The sequence below is a fragment of the Oncorhynchus gorbuscha genome, linkage group LG09 (assembly GCF_021184085.1).
Source record: "Oncorhynchus gorbuscha isolate QuinsamMale2020 ecotype Even-year linkage group LG09, OgorEven_v1.0, whole genome shotgun sequence".
NCBI lineage: Eukaryota > Metazoa > Chordata > Actinopteri > Salmoniformes > Salmonidae > Oncorhynchus > Oncorhynchus gorbuscha.
Window position 1 is genome coordinate 33,919,668 of NC_060181.1, and position 15,905 is coordinate 33,935,572.

At 41.6% G+C, this 15,905-nt stretch overlaps 2 protein-coding genes across 3 annotated transcripts in view; both read right to left on the reverse strand.

Moving 5' to 3' along the window:
• LOC124043428 (thrombospondin-3b-like) overlaps nt 1-4,337 on the reverse strand; it is a 33,902-nt gene extending 29,565 nt beyond the window's left edge. For both annotated transcript variants that reach the window (XM_046362034.1, XM_046362033.1), the window contains exons 1-2: nt 4,022-4,337; nt 941-1,147 (exon numbers count right to left, since the gene is read on the reverse strand). In XM_046362034.1, coding sequence (XP_046217990.1) covers nt 941-1,147; nt 4,022-4,106 — 292 coding nt within the window. In that variant the 5' untranslated portion in view covers nt 4,107-4,337. The remainder of the gene's footprint in view (nt 1-940; nt 1,148-4,021) is intronic.
• Nucleotides 4,338-6,235: 1,898 nt separating this feature from the next.
• The window catches only part of LOC124043429 (metaxin-1-like), a 31,204-nt gene continuing 21,534 nt past the window's right edge, over nt 6,236-15,905 (reverse strand). The window contains exons 4-8 of the mRNA XM_046362035.1: nt 14,771-14,863; nt 8,317-8,499; nt 7,519-7,595; nt 7,251-7,408; nt 6,236-6,909 (exon numbers count right to left, since the gene is read on the reverse strand). Coding sequence (XP_046217991.1) covers nt 6,686-6,909; nt 7,251-7,408; nt 7,519-7,595; nt 8,317-8,499; nt 14,771-14,863 — 735 coding nt within the window. The 3' untranslated portion in view covers nt 6,236-6,685. The remainder of the gene's footprint in view (nt 6,910-7,250; nt 7,409-7,518; nt 7,596-8,316; nt 8,500-14,770; nt 14,864-15,905) is intronic.

Below are 15,905 nucleotides of genomic sequence, written 5' to 3' on the forward strand. Positions count from 1 at the left end.
AACTGGTACCATAGAATCTGTCGGGAAGGAATGGGTTGGATAACGAGCAGCAGTAGTTCCTGTGTTTGGATTTTTCATCACTGGTTATTTGGACAAATCACAATTTCATAGGTGTTAGCATTTTTCAAATTACAGAAGGGAAGGGGACATTCAGTCCATAACCCGCAATCTCTCTTGGACAGATTCTCGTGAAAAGATGAAACGGCAATAATCTAGTAGTTCCTGGTTTGGAGTTTTAGACGTTGATTATTTGAACGAATCAGGATTGGATGAAGTCGGTGCTTAAACTGGTGGGGTGATTTTCAAGCCGGTGTACTTTCCACTAGATTCCACAGCCACAAAGTCAGAATCGGCTGTATGATAAAAATTCATACAAATACAATAAAAAACGTTTTTGCCCAAGATAAACACAAGTGAAATTAGCGGAAGGGAGGTGTTTAGCCAAGAGTTACCATTTGCGAGGGTAACGCATTCCCCCAGAAAGTAAAACAGGAAATTACACACTTTCAGGGGAGAATTTTACTTCTAGGTAACTGAGATTAACTTGCCTGTAATTTAGCAAAGAAAGAAGGTGGAGATCCTCGTTCCGGTTCCGCTCCTCGTTCTAGCATCTCTTAATCCCTTCTCTTAAAATGTACTGTATGTACCCAGAACATAGAGATCAGGCAACCCTGAGCATCATTGAAGCTAGCCTACATACTGTAGAAGAGTTTGTAGAATGAGAGCTTCATATGAAAAAACAACATACATATTGTTAACTGTTTTGCAACTATCTTAGATGTATAGGTGTAGGGGCTAGGGGTCGATTGGGGAATCCCACTATTGGGATTGGATGATTGTGTCTTAGTTATAGGCCATGAAGAGAATCAATTTAGGCTACACCAAAATATTTATCTACCACACTTCCCTCCCTATCCCCTCTACTGACAGTACACCCTACCTTTGTTGACCTTGCCCATGAGGGCCACCTCCAGGTACTTCCTGTTGTCGCCTTTGTTGTAGACTCCCAACAGCACTCCTCCCAGTTTGGGCGGCAGACGAAGAGTTGACACCAGGTAAAGGTCCGACACGAAGCCCAGAGCCCCCGACATCTTCCCCACCTCGGACGCACTCTGCCTGGCATCGTGCAGCTCCAGCATGTCAATCACTGAATGATGGAGGGGTGGTGGTGAATTACATGGGTCCAGTTGGAATACTTTGGAAATGCCTCCTTAAAGTGTGCACGTGTGTCGGGTGTGAAGAGGAGGAGGGATGGATAGTGATGGAGAAGGTAGAGAAAGAGGGATATTGCAATAGAGAGAAAATAGGAATACACAAAAGAAAGAAGGCCAAACAGAGGACACAAAAAAGGAGATATCGGATGGAGTAAGAGTGAAAGAGAAAATAGGAATGAATAGACAAATGGGGGATTCATCATTTTTGCGTTTACTGCCACTTTGGAGGGTTTTTTGAGAATTTATAAGCCAGACACAAACTTAACGCCTTGTCAGCTTTCTGTTCCGTCGCACCTGACACAAAATAAACACTGTCACTGAAAAGACCAGCCTTTGCTGTCACTGTTGGTGGCAGAATTTATGTCTGTCATTACACTGGGTGCTGCTGGAATCTTGTCCTTATGAGACGTCTCTCCATTTATGGTGAATTTCGGTGGTGTTATAATGGTAAGTTATTGGCCATGGTTGGCAATGGCGACTGGTGTGGGGCTGCAATATACATTATGCTCCTTCGCTTAAAAAAAAAAAACGGTTTCTTATATTTGTCTATGAAGATATTGGAAACCCTTTGAGAGGTTGGAAATACTGCAGGGAGAAAAACATGGGGTGCAGATGACAGGAAAAGTCTTAAAATGCTTGTAACCATCATGAGTTGCAAATGTGTGCAGCAACAGAACGCAGACAACAACATATCTTCCCCCCCTTATAATACAAGCCCAGGATTTGTTCAGTCTGAATTATGTTGAATATATACCTGGACCTAATGTGTGAACAACTGCGTTCGGACCCAGTTCTCTTGCACGCCAGAAGATTAGCTAACTCAGCTAAAACATACATGTGTAAGGCAGTTACAGTACTCATCTCTTCATGGTTTACCAAATCACCAGTTAGTAATGAACCTTAGTCTTTAGCTTAGCGGGTTAATACAGTATTGTGGTGTGCAGGAGATCCGGGTTCAAACCAATTGCTGATGCTATGTATTGGCCAATGAGAGGATTTGAAGCAACCGGTTGGCAATATTGGCACCGGTTGGCAATATTGGCACTCCTCAGAAGAAGCAGTCCTCGATAGGAATGAATGGAATTCATTGTACTTTAAGGATTTATTTTATGTTTAGCTCACATATCATATCAGCTCACATATCATTTAAAAGTATGCATTAAGATGTATGTAATATAATACATCTAGCAAAAATAAATGTAGACATGAATAAATGCATTTGTATAGCTTCCAAAATGTTTTTTCTTTTTTTACAGTGGTGGTGGAGTGCCATGTTGGAGGCTTGAAAACAGCACCCCCTGTCAGTCATATAGTGTATATATAAATCATTGGTTCGAACCCAGTTGGTCACATCAGCACCCCAGGTATTCCATGGCATCTTATTCCATTGTCACACAATGCTAACTCCTCTTGTTGGTCACCTTTGCTTTCAATCAATTGTTCTCACTCTCTACCTTGGTCTCCTCCCCATCTCAACTGCTGCGTTGCTTGTTGGTTAGTTCTACTTGGTCTCCTTTTTATTTTCTTTGATGATCTTCCTCCAAGTCCTTATCATCTCACACTCATTCTCTCTTCAGTCTTCTCCCATTCTCTCTCACTTCAGATATTCACTCTGACACATGGCTGAAAGTCAAAGCTGCAAGAATTGATTGGGGTAGAGCTCAACATTATTGGAAGTCCCGCAAGTCGGTCCTGGCTTGCAAAAACAAGGCTCTCTGCATTTGATATCAACCCTAACAAAAATTATTCTCTTAAAAAAAAAAATCAGCCTCCACTGTTTGATCGAATCCGAAAGGTCTCCTTCTGGACACCCTCTTCTTTACTCTATCCGCAACTTTCAGAACACTATTAAATCACTTGTAAACTTGGGATGGGCTTGTTCAGTAGACCAGAACACTTACCACTGCAGATAGAAATGCACCGTATAGAACAGATTAGTAATCAGTGTGACGGACAGGTGTAATTAGAATATCTCTTTCTCGCTCTCCCTAAGTCATAGTTGACATGCGCACACCTTGAGTTGACAGCCATTTGACCGCTGCACCATCATCGTGGGCATGTCCCTGTGAAAACCTATTGATGCCCATCATCTGTTTGGCCCCATTCCACCATATGGTTCAGCAAACACCTTCTAGTGGGAGGCGGACCCATCAGTGAGTGTTCCTTGTTTCACTGGTTGAATCTTATTAATCTTATTTCTTAAACTGCATTTAGCAGGACATCTGGTCATCTCTATTGTATAGAGACGGCAGCCATTGTATGCAGAATTAAGAAGGAAAAGAGTAGGCTATAGATGTTTACCGTTTCAAGTTTAGGAGCTCTTTATAAAGCAAATGTATGCTTAATATGCTATTTATTATTCTGATGCCATCGCAATGTAATGATAGAGATGATGTAATACGCAGCCACAAATTTAAGGAAATTAGAAGGGGGGGATTCTGGCAGGGGGAGATTTTCGGCACAACACGCAACAACAAAAAAAGTCCTTCAATTTGCATGACCTCAAATGTTGAAGAGGTCGTGGGCGATGGCAAGCATTCCACAAGAGCGCACATTTCGCGTTTGCTACATAAGTGTCTATTTTTAATACACTCGAGTCTATATTGGTTAAATTGAACATAGCATAATCAGAATGCCTCAACACCGCGAAAGTTAATTTGATAGGAATTACCATAATAATCATGAAACTTTTTACATATAGGCTGTGGCATACAGCCACTGAACGATGCAGTGGCTTCACTTACAATACAATTAAAACTAACATCAGAATACTATTTTGTCATATCATGCGTTATAGTTTTCATTACCTTGCATTTCTGAAGCCCTGGTCAAGCCCAAGAGAACCGCCGCGCTCGCAAGCAGCAAATTTAGCACGAACCTCACCATATCCATCCTCAAGGCACAAGGTTTATAAACGTTACCTAAATAATCGAATGTATAACTTTTCAACTGTGACTACACCGAAGTAACGAAACGTGAGTGGGAGTGTGTGAAGAACACTCCTCGACCGGCACGCTGACCAGCGCGGGTGGAGTTGTCAAGGAGTTTAGGCTCGCACAGCCAGGCAGGTCAGCGGGTCTCGCTCGTGATACGCGCAGCTTGGGGTGTGCTGCACCGAACACTTTCCCCATCTCCCAAATGAGAAACATGAGCTGGTCTGCGAGCTACTACAGAGTGAACAGGGCAATTGCCTCTGTGCGCTCCCTGTCTCCAACTTGCATACTGATAATCTGAAAAGTATTCAAACGAAATGAAAACAAATATCACTTCTTACTGTACATGAATTGCAATCACACAATTAATGTTTAGTTATGGTGCAATGATTCCGTTTCATTTGTGTGCATACATACGATTTGCTTAAGAGCTGGTAAATACGGGATATTCATTTAACAAAAGCACAATTTTGATTAAAAAAGCATCCCACAGGATCTAATTGACAATCCTACTAGACCAGGTCCAAACTACCAAACTTTACCCTTGACAACATTTGGAATGGCCTGCCAGAAACTTTGAGAATTATCTTATGTATTTATGAAAACTTGTTTTTTGGTTCAAAAAGATTATGAGATTATGTCATTGCTCTGGGCTTTTGCCTTCAATTTACAGTTTTATTTTCTGAAATAATGTGGTTTTAGATTGATTACCGAGACTGTTTAAACTAAAGTACACTTATTGTGATTTCATCCATATGTTGTGTCTCATTGGCAATGTTTTGGCCTACAATGTACACAATGACAACACACAGGTCAAATGATGAATGTGGAGACAAAACATATGGTGAAAATAATATCTCCCTCCTTGTAGCAGTTGCCTGAAGTGTAGCTCATAGAACACACAAACAATGTCAGTTGGAGCCATTTTTCAGCATACTATTGAGTGTACTGTATTTCACTGTTTATATGCTTCAGTTCAACCTCAGCATAAGAACCAGGGCGTGTTTAGGAGGGTGTAACATAACATTCAGATAGGTATATATTGTCTCCACAAAGCATTTCTAACAAAAATATAAAACACAACATGCAACAATTTCAAAGATTTTACAGAGTTACAGTTCATATGAGGAAATCAGTCAATTCAAATGAATTCACTAGAACCTAAATCTATAGATTTCACATGACTGGGAATACAGATATATGTTGGTCACAGATACCTTTAAAAATAAATGGTCCTAAAGGATCTCATCACTGTATTTCTGTGCATTCAAATTGCCATTGAGAAAATGCAATTGTGTTCGTTGTCCATAGATTAGCCTGCCCATACCATAACCCCACTGCCACCATGGGGTACCTGGTACATGACGTTGACATCAGCAAACCGATCGCCCACACAACGTCATACTATCTGCCCAGTACAGTTGAAACCAGGATTCATTTGTGAAGAGCCCACTTCTCCATAGGCCATCAAAGGTGAGCATTTGCCTGCTGAAGTCGGTTTCGACACTGGACTGCAGTCAGGTCAAGACCCTTATGAGAACGACGAGCACGCAGATGAGCTTCCCTGAGATGGTTTCTGACAGTTTGTGCAGAAATTCTTCGGTTTTGCAAACCCACAGTTTCATCAGCTGTCTGTAATGAAGCCCTTTTGTGGGGAAGAACAAAATTCTGATTGGCTGGGCTATGCCCTCCCAGGCCCACCCATGGTTGTGCCCCTTCCCAGTCATTTGAAATCCATAGATTAGGGGATAATCCATTTATTTAAATTGACTGATTTCCTTAAATGAACTGTAACTCAGTAAAATCTTAGAAATTGTTTCATGTTGCGTCTATATTTTTGTTCAGTGTATAAATGTGTGTTTTTTTCTGTTGTGACAGAAACCTTCTCTGTGTTAAACTAAAGTCTGTCTCCTTCCCCTTCTTGGAAAGATCAAGCAATTTAAATAACAACTTCCAGTTAATATATCTGCTGTACTGTATAATTCTGTCTATGTTTTCCATTGTGGTTTTAGGGGTAGGGTAACATATTTGAAGCTTGGAGAAACTGGAATGTTGGCAAACATACAACAAACACCTTGTGACAGATGGTTCAGCATTTTTCCTTTTAATGACCTGAAATCAAGTCAAAATTCTGTTTGTGAAAGTGAAACCTGACAAAACATTTCAGGAAGTGGCTCAACCCACATAACCTCTACCTGAAAGAAAGAAACCGGAAAAAAGAAAAGGCATACCATTCTTGAATTAAATTAAAGCGTTCTTGAAGATTCTGAGACAAGAAAAGGTATGCCTTCCTGGGATGTCGAGAAAACAAAAATCAAGCACCAAAAACAGAGACTGCATAACTAGGCATGTTTGTGGATGCCTAGAAGTGGTCTGAACTGACAGAGGATTATCGTGCATTGTGGGAGATTGAGATGTTTGAGGAACGTAATTCCTGTCCATCTATTCTCCGTCAATATGCACAGAATAAGTCAGAGAACGTCCATTTTCCCCTCACAACATCTCCTTCTACCTGGTCCTACACCGAGACAGTACTGCTCATTCCTCTTCCTCTTCCTCGCCTCCTTCTTCGATGTGGCGGGGTCCCACTAGCGCTGCCTGCGGTCGGATGTGTTGGATGCTGACGATCCCCATCAAAATGGCGTAGCCCAGCATCGAGCCCATGGCGAACAGGACCGACAGGATTTGCTTGCGTCGTTTATGGGGCTCGCTGTCAAAGTCACTACTGTCCGAATGGACTGACACCTTGCAAATGGGTGGCTCTAAAACAGAGAAGAAAAAACAGGATGAGAGTCCAAGAGCAGAAAGCATGAAGTCTCTGCACACAGTGGATCTAACATTTTAGCAATAGATGCTCAATACAGTTAGTTTTCAGTGTTTTGGAATTGAGTATCAGACTGCAAGACTAGGCACTCAAGATCAGCATTCTTAAACTCTGGTTCTCGAGTATCCCAAAGAGTACAACTTTTTTTGATGTAGCCACGGACAAGCACACCTGAATCAACCAATCATCCACTTGACTATTTGAAATCAGGTGTGTTTGTCCTGTGCTTCAACAAATGTGTGTACGGTTGGGGGTACTGCTCGAGGACCGGGAACTTACCTCCGCCCTCTGAGGGGAAATAGAGGATGAGGATGTTGGTGCAGTAGTGCCGCAGGTTGTCCAGGGAGTTGAGGTGTTGCTGGAGTTTCCCATTGGGCAGCTTCACCTTCAGCAGGGGGGCTAGGTGACCAAACACATAGGCATCCAAAGAGGATGGGCTGTGGAGACAATCCACAAATGACAGTATACACACACTCATATGAAAGACAGTGTGGCAAACGTGTTATACATGCAATTTGTTTGCAGTTTGCACACAGCAGCCACTTACGAATCCCCGAAGAAGAACTTGTGTGAGCCCAGCCGTTGAGAGAGCAGGGTCATGCACTCTAGCGCATCATGGTAGAGCTGTGGAGAAGATGAAAAGCCCCCAGACAACCATCAGCATGGACACACAGAGGCATTCACAGCCTGATCAGCTGTATCTGCATTCATGAAAAAGGTAGTCAGCGAGCAAATGCCCATGGGGCTTATTTACGAACCATCCTTCAACGAAGCCAGAACATTGTTGTGTGTACAGTTAAACCAGATTTGGGCAACTCTGCCAAGGACCAGATTTGCCCATCCAGAGTTAGAGTCAAAGTATAGCATAAAAAAACAATACCTCCTTTACTATGGAGATAAACCGCCTGACCCAATTACCATGTGTTGTAAAAACACAGACTGTTTTGGCTTTTTGGGATTACTATGAACTATCCTCTCCATGTCAGTGTACCAAAGAGCCAATTCAAGGGCCTCTCTCTAGTAATAGCTAGCTGCCATTTGAATGATAATAGTCCTTCCATAGACTTGACCGTATAACCCCTAATTTATGCCCTGTGGTGATACTCGTTTTTCACCTCCTTCTCAAGACCCTCTTTCATCACTCCCCTCCATCTCTTCATTCTCACCGTCTGAATAAACTCTTTGTAAACTCTTTGTTCCTCTCTTCTGCATCAACCTCTTCTTCACCTTCTATCTCATCCCTCCACCTGCTACCTGCCCATTTGCAGAATCCCATTGTGTCAATTCACACGCTCTTATCTTCTTCCATAATATGTATTTCTCACCCTCAACCATTCCTCCTCACCTCCTTCTCCAGTTGCTCCCCAGGCTCCAGTGTGGGGTCTCCCCTCACCAGCCTCAGCCTTTCCAGTTGCTGGTTGTGAATGCGGTTGGGCAGCAGGAAGTTAAGTGGGAAGGGGATGTTCTCGGCGTACCAGCGCCGCGTCACGTCCACATAGTTTTTTGAGTCCACCCACTGTGTGTAGATCTAAGGAGGGAGATGGAGAGAGACAGAGAAAGGCAGGGACAGACACATACAGTGCCTTCAGAAAGTATTCATACCCCTGGACTTTTTTATAGCCTGAATTTAAAATTGAGATGTTTTGTTACTGGCCTACACACAATAGCCCATAATGTCAAAGTGAAATCAGTTTTAAAAAACAACAACATTTTAACAAATGAATTAACAATGAAAAGCTGAAACGTCTCGAGTCAATAAGTATTCAACCCCTTTGTTACGGCAAGCCTAAATAAGTTCAGGAGTAAACAAGTGCTTAACAAGTCACATAATAAGTTGCATGGAGTCACTATGTGCCATAATAGTTTTTAACATGATTTGTGAATGACTACCTCATCTCTGTAACCCACACATATAATTATCATCCCTCAGTTGAGCAGTGAATTTCAAACACAGATTCAACCACAAAGACCAGGAAGGTTTTCCAATGCCTCACAAAGAAGGGCACCCATTGGTAGATGGGTACAAATAAAAAAAGCGAACATTGAATATCCCTTTGAGCATGGTGAAGTTATTTATTACAGTTTGGATGGTGTATCAATACACCCAGTCTCTACAAAGATACAGGCGTCCTTCCTACCACAGTTTAATGGCTGTGACATTGTAGTTACTCCACAATACTAACCTAATTGATTGAGTGAAAAGGAGGAAGCCTGTACAGAAAACAAATATCTCAAAACATGCATCCTGTTTTCATAAAGGGATTAAAGTAATACTGCAAAAAAAATTGGCAAAGCACAAGGTGTTATGTTTGGGGCAAATCCAATAAAACACATTGCTGATGACAACTTTACATATTTTCAAGCATAGTGGTGGCTGGATCATGTTATGGTTATGCTTGTAATCGTTAAGGACCGGGGAGTTTTTCAGGATAAAAAAAAGAAATGGAATGGAGCTAAGCACAGGCAAAATCTTTGTGTAAAACCTGGTTAAGTCTGCTTTCCACCAGACACTCGGAGATGAACTCACCTTAAAACAGTACAATAACCTAAACAAGGCCAAAACTACACTGGAGTTGCTTACCAAGAAGAGAGTGAATGTTCCCAAGTGGTCGAGTTACAGTTTTGACTTAAATCTGCTTGAATCTATTGCAAGACTTGAAAATGGTTGTCTAGCAATGATCAACAACCAATTTGATAGAACTTAAAGAATTTAGAATATAGTAAAAATGGGCAAATGTTGTACAACTCAGGTGTGCAAAGGTCTTAGAGACTTACAGCTTTAATCACTGCCAAAAGTTGTATCACTGCCAAAGGTGTAACATGTATTGACTCAGGAGTGTGAATATTAATGTAAAAGGAGACACACTATATATACAAAAGTATGTGGACATACATACCCTTTAAAGTAATGGATTTGGTTATTTCAGCCACACCTGTTGCTGACAGGTCTATAAAACTGAGCACACCGCCATGCAATCTCCATAGACAAACATAGGCAGTAGAATGGCCTTACTAAAGATCTAAAGATGTCATAAGATGCCACCTTTCCAACAAGTCAGTTGGTTAAATTTCTTCTCTGCTAGAGCTCCCCCGGTCAACTATAAGTGCTGTTATTGTGAAGTGGAAACATCTAGGAGCATCAACAGCTCAGCCACGAAGTGGTAGGCCACACAAGCTCACAGAATGAGCGAGTAAAACTTGTCTATCCTTGGTTGAAACTAGAGGTCGGCCGATTAATCGGAATTGCTGATTAATTAGGGCCGATTTCAAGTTTTCATAACGATCGGAAATTGGTATTTTTGGACGCCGATTTAAAAAAAAATGTTTTTTTACAACTTTATTTAACGAGGCAAGTCAGTTAAAACACATTCTTATTTTCAATGACAGCCTAGGAACGGTGGGTTAACTGCCTTGTTCAGGGGCAGAAAGACAGATTTTTACCTTGTCAGCTCAGGGATTCAATCTTGCAACCTTACGGTTAACTAGTCCAACGCTCTAACGAGGAGCCTGCCTGTTACGTGAATGCAGTAAGAAGCCAAGGTAAGTTGCTAGCTAGCATTAAACTTATCTTATAAAAAAACATCAATCAATCATAATCATTAGTTAACTAAACATGGTTGATGATATTACTAGTTTATCTAGCGTGTCCTGCGTTGCATATAATCGATGCGTTGCGCATTCGCGAAAAAGGACTGTTGTTGTCCAACATGTACCTAACCATAAACATCAATGCCTTTCTTAAAATCAATACACAGAAGTATATATTTTTAAACCTGCATATTTAGCTAAAAGAAAGGTTAGCAGGCAATATTAACCAGGTGAAATTGTGTCACTTCTCTTGCGTTCATTACACGCAGAGTCAGGGTATATGCAACAGTTTGGGCCGCCTGGCTCATTGCGAACTCATTTGCCAGAATTTTACGTAATTATGACATAACATTAAAGGTTGTGCAACGTAACAGGAATATTTAGACTTATGGATGCCACCCATTAGATAAAATACGTAACGGTTCCGCATTTCACTGAAATAATAAACGTTTTGTTTTCGAAATAATAGTTTCCGGATTCGACCATATTAATGACCAAAGGCTCGTATTTCTGTGTGTTATTATATTATAATTATGTCTATGATTTGATATTTGATAGAGCAGTCTGTCTGAGCGATGGTAGGCAGCAGCAGGCTCGTAAGCATTCATTCAAATAGCACTTTCGTGCGTTTTGCCAGCAGCTCTTCGCTGTGCTTCAAGCATTGCGCTGTTTATGACTTCAGGCCTATCAACTCCCGAGATGAGGCTGGTGTAACCGATGTGAAATGGCTAGCTAGTTAGCGGAGTGCGTGCTAATAGCGTTTCAATCGTCACTCGCGCTGAGACTTGGGAGTGGTTGTTCCCCTTGCTCTGCATGGCTAACACTGCTTCGAGGGTGGCTGTTGTCGATGTGTTCCTGGTTCGAGCCCAGGTAAGAGCGAGCAGAGGGATGGAAGCTATACTGTTACACTGGCAATACTAAAGTGCCTATAAGAACATCCAATAGTCAAAGGTATATGAAATACAAATCGTATAGAGAGAAATAGTCCTATAATTCCTATAATAACTACAACCTAAAACCTCTTACCTTGGAATATTAAAGTCTCATGTTAAAAGGAACCACCAGCTTTCATATGTTCTCATGTTCTGAGCAAGGAACTTAAACGTTAGCTTTCTTACATAGCAAATATTGCACTTTTACTTTCAACACTTTGTTTTTGCATTATTTAAACCAAATTGAACATGTTTCATTATTTATTTGAGGCTAAATTGATTTTATTGATGTATTATATTAAGTTAAAATAATTGTTCATTCAGTACTGTTGTAATTGTCATTATTACAAATCCAAAAATGTTTTTTTTTTTTTTAAATCAGCCGATTAATCTGCTTTTTTTTGGTCCTCCAATAATCAGTATCGGTGTTGAAAAATCAGAATCGGTCGACCTCTAGTTGAAACACTCTCTACAGAGTTCGAAACTGCCTCTGGACGCAACATCAGTACAACAACTATTGGTTGGAAGCTTTATGAAATGGGTTTCCATGGTCGAACAGACACACACAAGCCTAAGATCACCATGTGCAATGCCAAGCGTTGGCTGGAGTGGTGTAAACCTCTCTGCCATTGGACTCTGGAGCAGTGGAAACACGTTCTCTGGAGTGATGAATAACGCTTCACCATCTGGCAGTCCGACAGTCGAATCTGGGTTTAACGGATGCCAGGAGAACATTACCTGCCCGATTGCATAGTGCCAACTCTAAAGTTTGGTGGAGGACAAATAATGGTCTGTTGTTTTTCATGGTTTGTGATAGGCCCCTGAAGACCAGTGAAGGGAAATCTTAAAGCTACAGCATACAATGACATTCTAGACGATTCTGTGATTTGTGGCAACAGTTTAGGGAAGGCCCTGTGCACAAAGCCATGTCCATGCAGAAATGGTTTGTCAAACATATTTGGGATTAATTGGAACGCCAACTGCGTGCCAGGCCTAATCGCACAACATCAGTGCTCGACCTAACTAATGCTTGTGGCTGAATGACTGAAAGTCCCTGCAGAAATGTTCCAACATCTAGTGGAAAGCCTTCCCAGAAGAGTGGAGGCTGTTATAGTAGCAAAAAGGGGCACCTACTCCATATTAATGCCCATGATTTTCAAATGAGGATGTTCAATAAGCAGGTGTCCACATACTTTTGGTCATTTAGTGCATTTCATTTTCAATACATTCGCAAACGTTTCTAAAAACATGTTGTTTTCATTGTCATTATATGGGGTACTGTGTGTAGATTTTTTTTATTAATCAATTTTGAATTCAGGCTGTAACAACAAAATGTGGAATAAGTCAAGGGGGTATGAATACTTTCTGAAGGCACTGTAAATGGATGGAGGAGGAGAACAGAAGAGGCAGGTACCATAGATTGCAACCATAAAGTACTGCTAGAGCAACTACAACAAATAATCAAAGGCACGTTATAGAGCCAACACACAACAATGAAGATCAAATGCAACTTTTTTCAAAACACACCTGTGATCTTTTCAAGGTAGAGAAACATGGGTGTTCCACACTAGGTCCTACCCTGTCAACACCATAGGTTATCAAAAGGTAAACTCCCAATACCAGACAGAATTAATAGGACAGGACCACCCTGACTTTCCAATATGGGAAACATTTTGTTGAAAATAGTATCAATGGCTAGGACTCCAATTTTGAAAACTGGATGTTTGATGACCTAATTCATGCGATTTAACCAGGGGCACAATGCTATTTAACCTGACCATCTTGGGGTGCCATTTTCCTAATAGTAAGGCTACACTGCTGCTCTATTCCCAGGGGCTCAGTGCAGATGCAAGGGGTCACCCCAGGTATGGTCAAACATACTTGCGTCTGGAAACAAGCGGAAGAGTCTTATCTCTTTCCCCTCAGAGACAACTTCTGTCGACTGTTTCAGGATTATTTTTTTTACACAGGAAGCCAGACACTTTTATACAGGAAAGCAGCACAGGTTGGGCACAGTAAACTTATGAGGATTCTCCGCAGGGCCCAAACAGTAAACACAGGCAAGCCTGTCTTGCTCAATCACTGTCCCTGAGCCATGTTCCATTGTCCATATTAGCCAACTGATAAGAATGCATGCCCAATACATTGCTGCACACTAAGTGGTATGCTAGAATGAAAATTGGTACATTACCATAGAGCTGGGTACTATCGCTAGGTAATCAATGCTCAATTAAGCTTCAAAAGCTTTGACGATGAATGCCAGGCGCTAAAATAGAAGTTAGTTCTATTTGTGACGATGAGCGTGGTGCAAGTTCTGCCTCTCCCATCTCCTTATTGGTTTATAGACGCAGATACCCACGTGCCATCTCCTCATTGGTTATACCCACATGGTTGATTGAAAGACAAATTAAGGTCGGTCGTCGTCGTGGTAATACTATGAAAGTTAGATGCCAATCGCCATATAAAGTCCAAAGAAGAAAAGGCCTGGAAGGAGGAGCGATGACTAGAAACGATTTGGTTGACTGTTTTATGTGTGGATTAATTGTTGGAGTTGAGGACCTTGTGCATTTCATGTAAAATATCAACTCAACGTTTATATCCCGGGACAAATTAGCTAGCAATAGCAAGCTTGGTAAGTAGGACACATTAGCTAGCAACTGCAAGCTAGCTAAATTGCCATAAATGTTTAATGCTTTTCGACCTGTCCCCAAATTAATATAATTGGTTCAGAGTTTTTGATATTTCAACATGCGTGTCGTGATCGCGTTTGGTGTGGGGGGGACAAAATCAATTTGCGCACGATGGCGGGTGGACGAACACACGCGCCCGGTTTGGGCATTGTGTCAGACAGAATTTATTTTCCTGAATCCACAGGGGTAACTCCAACTCCTCCCCCTGGCACAGACTGAAAGAGCAGAGACCTTCGATAATGTTTGGATCATCATCAACCACCATAGAAAGGCAATAATGGGAATGTTAAGATGTGGATATAGTTATTTGTGTGTGTGTGTGTGTGTGTGTGTGTGTGTGTGTGTGTGTGTGTGTGTGTGTGTGTGTGTGTGTGTGTGTGTGTGTGTGTGTGTGTGTGTGTGTGTGTGTGTGTGTGTTGACCCCATGCCCCTGTTTTACCCTGATCTGCTAAACCATATCCACCCTTTACCCCTTTTCTCATCTCACTTTCCCTTTCTATGTTCTACGGTATGTGAAGAGAGAAAAACAAACTGTCATCTCTTTCCTCTGGCCTTCCCTCGCCCTCTCCAAATGTAGACGTTATCTCACCAATGCGGGCAGCAGTTTCTCCTCCAGTAGTGACACAAAGGCCAGAGTGTCCGCCCCTTCCTTGGCTGAGAGGTCATAGTCAGCGTTGTATTTCTGAAAGACAAGGACGGTCAGTCATTTAGTTTAGATATGGGATATCAGGTCCTAGATGAGAGTATGGATGCCGTTACAAAATAGTCAATAGAATTCACCAGTTAAAAAGACAGTCATAGCAAAAGTTCAGGTGAAAAGGCCTTTACAAAGCACAGAGAGGAATCTATACTGAACCAAAACAGAAACACAACATGTAAAGTGTTGGTCTCATGTTTCATGAGCTGAAATGAAAGAACCCTGAAATGTTCCATATGCACAAAATGCTTATTTATCTAATTTTGTGCACATTTGTTTACATCCCTGTTAGTTAGCATTTCTCCTTTGCCAAGATAATCCATCCACCTGATAGGTGTGGTATATCAAGAAGCTGATTAAAAAGCATGATCATTACACAGGTGCACCTTGTGCTAGAGACAATAAAAGACCACTCTAAAATGTGCAGCTTTGTCACACAACACAATGCCACAGATGATTCAAGTTGGGGGAATGTTCAATTGGAATGCTGACTGCAGGAAAATCCACCAGAGTGGTTGCCATAAGCCACCTCCAACATACAGCAACAGCATTACGTCCAACCGGACTAAAAACCGCAGACCACATGTAACCACGCCAGCAGAGGACCTCCACATCCGTCTTCTTCACTTGACGGATTGTCTGAGATCAGCCACCCGGACAGCTGATGAAACTGAAGAGTATTTCTGTCTGTAATAAAGCCCTTTTGTGGGAATTTTTTTTTTTTGTGATTGGCTGGGACTGGCTCCCCAGTGGGTGGGCCTATTCCCTCTCAGGCCCAACCATGGCTGCACCCCTGCCCAGTCATGTGAAATCCGTAGATTTGGGCCTAATGAATTTATTTCAATTGACTGATTTCCTCATATGAACTAACTCAGTAAAAATCTTAATACAAAGTTGAGAGACATTTCCCTGTAATGCTTAGAGAAAATCTAATGTAATATATATAATAATAATATATGCCATTTAGCAGACGCTTTTATCCAAAGCGACTTACAGTCATGTGTGCATACATTCTACGTATGGGTGT